The sequence below is a fragment of the Antrostomus carolinensis genome, unplaced genomic scaffold, assembly GCF_000700745.2.
Source record: "Antrostomus carolinensis isolate BGI_N321 unplaced genomic scaffold, ASM70074v2 scaffold35928, whole genome shotgun sequence".
NCBI lineage: Eukaryota > Metazoa > Chordata > Aves > Caprimulgiformes > Caprimulgidae > Antrostomus > Antrostomus carolinensis.
In genome coordinates, this window is record NW_010334269.1 from 1,910 (window position 1) to 6,828 (window position 4,919).

A 4,919-nucleotide genomic window follows, 5' to 3' on the forward strand; every position below is an offset into this window, starting at 1 on the left:
TGGAGCTGCTCTATGCCATCTTCTGCCTGGACATGCAGCAGCTGACGCTCACCCTGCTGGGTCACATCCTGCCCAACCTGCTCACGGATTCCTCCAAGTGGCACACGCTCATGGACCCGCCAGGAAAGGCTTTGGCCAAGTGAGACCCCGGGGGCGCAGACAACCGTCTCCTTGCGGGGAGGTGGGCCTGGTTGTAGAGACAGGGAGATGCTCTGTGCTGGGATGGGGGTCCCAGCTGCCCAGTTCCCCCTCTGACCCTGGCATGGTGTCGACAGACACACCAGTGTCCTGGGCCCTGTCCTCTGCTGCCTCTCAACCATGAGGGACCTGCTGTGTCCTGTCCTGACGTGCACTCTGGGCTCTGCCTTCTTTCCTTGCTCAATGCACCTGGGTGGATGGCAGCACCTCACATTGTCCCTGCTCTGTCCCCAGGCTCGCTGTCTGGTGTGCCCTGAGCTCCTACTCCTCCCACAACAAGGGCCAGGCGTCTGCCAGGCAGAAGAAAAGGCACCGAGAGGATATTGAGGTGTGTTTGGCATGGAGTGGGGTTTGGTTGGAGGCTCTCTGTGTGTGTGAGAGTGAGCAGTGTCTGCAGGAGGAGTGGTTAGCTGAGGCCAGACTCCCTGCCCAAGTTCTCTGGGCTCTCTGAGTTCCTTTGACCTTAAAATATGGAGTCAAATACAAAATTTTCCCTTCTCTTTTCTGGGGAAGGTGGGGCTGTAACAAGCTGGTCCAGATGTAGTTGGCCCAGGCTGAGATGCTCTGGGTGAAGGATCATAGTCCTGGGCCATGGGGCTGTGCAGAGCCCAGGGTGGGTCATCAGCCCAAGGGAGAGGGGCCAGAAACTCCCCTCAGAGAGGGGCTGCTGGGGCTGAACCCCTTCTTGCTCCCCCAGGATTACATCAGCCTGTTTCCGCTGGACGACACGCAGCCTTCCAAGCTCATGCGCCTGCTGAGCTCCAACGAGGAAGACTCCAACACCCTCTCCAGCCCCAGTAAGTGCGGGCGGGGAGGGCAGCTCCTGAGGGAGGCACCGTCCTGCCTTGGTGCTCATTTCTGGGTGTGAAATGTGTATTGGCACAAAAACTCTTCCTAAATTGGCCAGGTGAAGATTTAAAGATTTAAAGATTTAAAGCCCTTGAGTGTGTTTTGCTGAGTTACCCTGGAGCTTCTGCACTTAGAAAAGGTCGAGCTCTTTATTCATAGAATCATAGAATGGTTTGGGTTGGAAGGGACCTTAAAGCTCATCCAGTCCCACCCCCCCTGCCAGCAGCAGGGACACCTTCCACTAGACCAGGTTGCTCAAAGCCTCATCCAACCTGGCCTTCAACACTTCCAGGGAGGGGGCATCAACAACTTCCTTGGGCAACCTGTTCCAGTGTCTGACCACCCTCACAGTGAAGAACTTCTTCCTAATATCTCATCTAAACCTCCCCTCTTTCAGGGGAAAATTTCTAATTCCTCTGATTAGAACAACTTAGGGAAGGGGATGAGGTTACACCTTCTCTCCGTGACATTGCAACTCAACCCCCTGTGTCACACACGAGGGGCTCGAGGAGGCTTTATCACCCCCAGACAATCCATGTGGGACCGGAGAGAGATGATGTGCTGCAGCAGGAGTGGCAGGAGGTGACCTTTTTTTGACATCTGTGACTAAATCCTGAAATTCCACCACTGTTGTTAACGAGGCAGCGAGCGGAGCTGACGAGTCCCCTGCAGTCACCTCTCCGTGTCCCCGCGACACGGTGCTGCGGGGGGTGTCTGTACTCTCCTGCCACGGCCGGGTGCTGTCACAGCTCCCACATGTGTTGTCTGGACTCTTGGGCAGTGAGTCAGGATGTTCCTTGGTCATTGTTTCTCCTGATGCCTTTATCCAAAGTTATTCTTTATTTGTCAGTTTTCAAGACATCCATCAACGTGGGGGTTTCGTTGGTTTCATGACTGTTGAAATTTGGGGTTTTCCCTTTGTTTCACTATCTTTTTTTTTTTTTAACTCTGGAGGCAGTTCCATCTCTTTCCAGTGACATTCAGGACTTTTTTTGGGCTGTTTGCTGCAGCGATGTGGAAATGCTGCTTCCTGCAGCAGCCACGTAACTCATGTGATTCCATGAGAAAAGTGTGGGAGGGTTTTTCTTTTTATGGTGAGCATCCTCAGAGCGGCACAAGGTGGGTCCTGCTGGTTTTTGGCAGTAGCTGCATCGTCTGGGCTCTGCACAGGAGACTCCCATCCACGTTGGACTGGAGATGACCCAGTTCCTCTCCCACAGGAGCACCCAGCAATGCTTCACACTTTGGTTCAGATAAATCCCCTTGGTCTATCCAAGATTTACTGGACAGACCAGCAAATCCCCTTGGTCTATCCAAGATTTAGTCTGTTGAACATGCCTCAGCTCTGGTAGCTGAATTATACCCCAGGAGTGAGATTTCAGTGCTGCTGTGCAGCTGTGGAACATCTGGCTGGCTCTGCCCAGGCGGCTGTGCTGCCAGCAGCACACACAGGATGTGCTGAGCGCTCTTCTCCTCCTCTCCTAATCGTGACTTCACGTTACATCGCTCGTGCCCTCGTGCAGCAGCGTCAGGGACGAGTCACCGCTGTCATTAAAACCCAGCAGGGGGTAGCGGGGAGGGCAGGGGTCACGGTCTCGCTCGTGATCTCACTCACAGTCTTGCTCACTCTTACCCTTTGGAGATGTTATTAAACTTGGTCAGACTCAGAATAAATCTGGCTTGTGCAAGAGCCAAGTGTCACATCCCAAGAGTGGCAGCGTGTGGAGCCCTGCCCGGGCTGCCCAGACCCTGGCAGAGAGGGACGGTGACCACGGCAAGGCTGGCTGCTGCCTGTCTCTGGTGTGCCCGAGCAGCAAGGATTCCCCTTGTTTGGGTGTGGAGGATGCCAAGGACCATGGTCCAAACCTCTCCCACTCCATGGGGTAGCTCATGGCGAAGCCCCAAGGGCTGGGCGAGCTCAAATGGCCAGAGCTGGCCCAGGATGGGCACGTTGGCATGGCCAAGGGGGTCGAGAGGTTGTTCCAGCCTGTCCCCAGCCTGACACATGTTCTCCACCCCAACAGATCGCTCCATGAGCAGCTCGCTCTCCGCCTCCCAGCTCCACACGGTCAGCATGAGGGACCCACTCAACAGGGTGCTAGGTAATGGTGGGGCTGGATCCCAGTGGCGAGGCCTGGCCCTGGGGTCTGGTGCAGCCACACTGAGACCCTGGTGGGGACCTGTCCCCTGTGTGGGAGGCTTGAGCCACCCCCAGCCTCCCTGAACCAGCCTGGCTTTTGACATTTCCCTGTCTCCACAGCAAACCTCTTCCTGCTCATCTCTTCCATCCTGGGGGCCAAGACAGCCGGCACCCACACCCAGTTTGTCCAGTGGTTCATGGAGGAGTGTGTGGACTGCCTGGAGCAGGGCAGCCGTGGCAGCATCCTCCAGTTCATGCCCTTCACCATGGTGAGTCCCACAGCCGTGACATCCTTCTCCTGGGTCACAGGGTGCCCTGGTCCCATGGGACAGACCAGCATGGCCAGGGGCTTCCCGCTGCCTGGCTCTTGTGTCTCCAGTGCTGTTGTGACTCAGTTGTGTTTCTTCTCTTTCTGAGCAGGTTTCAGAGCTGGTGAAAGTATCCACCATGTCCAGTCCCAGAATTGTCTTGGCCATCACCGATCTCAGCCTGACCCTGGGCCGCCGTGTCGCTGCCAAGGCCATTGCTGCGCTGTGATGAGCGGGGCCGTTCCCTTCTGCCGTGCAGGAGAGAGCTGCCAGGCAGCCCCTGGGCAATCCACAAGAGCTGGGACACGGAGCTGGGACCAGGACACCTCGGACAACGTCTCCATCACTGTGGGCTCGGCCTGGCCCTGCCCAGGGGCTGATTCCCTCAGAGACCAAGACAAACCCCCGTCTTTTTTTCTATAATTAATTCAATCCTTTTGTAGAACCAGGCTTTGTGTCATTTCTCTTTGGTTTCCCTCGCTGGTGGGGGCGATGGGAGAGTAAGTGGCCAAGACAGGGGCCAGGGGAGGGAAATCACCCTCGCTCTGTCCCTGACCCACCTGCCCTGACCCTGGACGAGCCCAGGAGGGTGGTGGGCTGCCCGTGATGCTCCCCTGGGGAGCTGGCCAGCTGCAGCTGTGGGGCTGGGTGGAGTGGAGATACTTTCCTGCCACGCTGCAAGCAAATGCTTGTTGGAAATTCCTCCACGTGAGTGTGAGTTCACCCCGTGTCCCCGGCTATGAGCCACGGCACCCGGCGGCCAGTGAGTAACCGCGGCCTCGCCAGCACCGTGCTGCCCTCGTGCTGGGAGAGGCTCCTGTGTGGGGCTGTCCCCGCCCCCATCAGCTGCTTTGGGGGTGAATCTGCCTGTAACTGTCATGAAACCCCAACCCTGAGGGGGTGGCAGGGCCGGGGCAGCTTCATCTCTGCTCCTTTCATTTATGTTTTCTGCTTGACTCACGAGAAAGGGGGAAGCAGAGCCTGGGGTATCTGGGCACCAGCCTTCCCCTCGGGGTGCCGCAGTCCCTGCCACATCCCTGGGGCTGGGCTGCCCTCCTTGGCATTAGCGGGGTTCGCAGCCCTTGGTTTCAGGGCTCCAAAATGAGTGCTTTGGGGTTTAGGTGCTGGCTGGGTTGGTGGCAGTCGGGTGGTGACTCGGGGCCTGCCTGCTCCATGCCTGCTCCCCAGGATGAGCTCAGCTCTTGGCTGCTCACGGGCTTTGCTGGAGGGAGAGATCCCAGTGCAGGCTCTGGAGGAGCTTTGCTGCACTCAAGGTGGCTGCGAGCGAGGGACGGTCCTTGACCATCACCCACCCAACCATCCTGCCCCTTCCCACTGTCCCCCTCTTGCCACGGAGCTCGGTACCCAGGCTGTGCCGCAGCCCGTGCTGCTCCTTGCCAGCTCCAACTTGGGTGTGAGTCCTG

The 4,919-nt window shown here is 57.5% G+C and overlaps 1 protein-coding gene across 1 annotated transcript in view; it reads left to right on the forward strand.

Annotated features, from left to right (window-relative positions):
* Nucleotides 1-3,740, forward strand: part of MED24 (mediator complex subunit 24) — a 5,515-nt gene extending 1,775 nt beyond the window's left edge. Inside the window, exons 5-10 of the mRNA XM_010174170.1 lie at nt 3-139; nt 433-526; nt 896-995; nt 3,072-3,149; nt 3,308-3,456; nt 3,608-3,740. Of these exons, the coding sequence (XP_010172472.1) occupies nt 3-139; nt 433-526; nt 896-995; nt 3,072-3,149; nt 3,308-3,456; nt 3,608-3,724 (675 nt within the window). The 3' untranslated portion in view covers nt 3,725-3,740. The remainder of the gene's footprint in view (nt 1-2; nt 140-432; nt 527-895; nt 996-3,071; nt 3,150-3,307; nt 3,457-3,607) is intronic.
* The last annotated feature ends 1,179 nt before the right edge of the window (nt 3,741-4,919 follow it).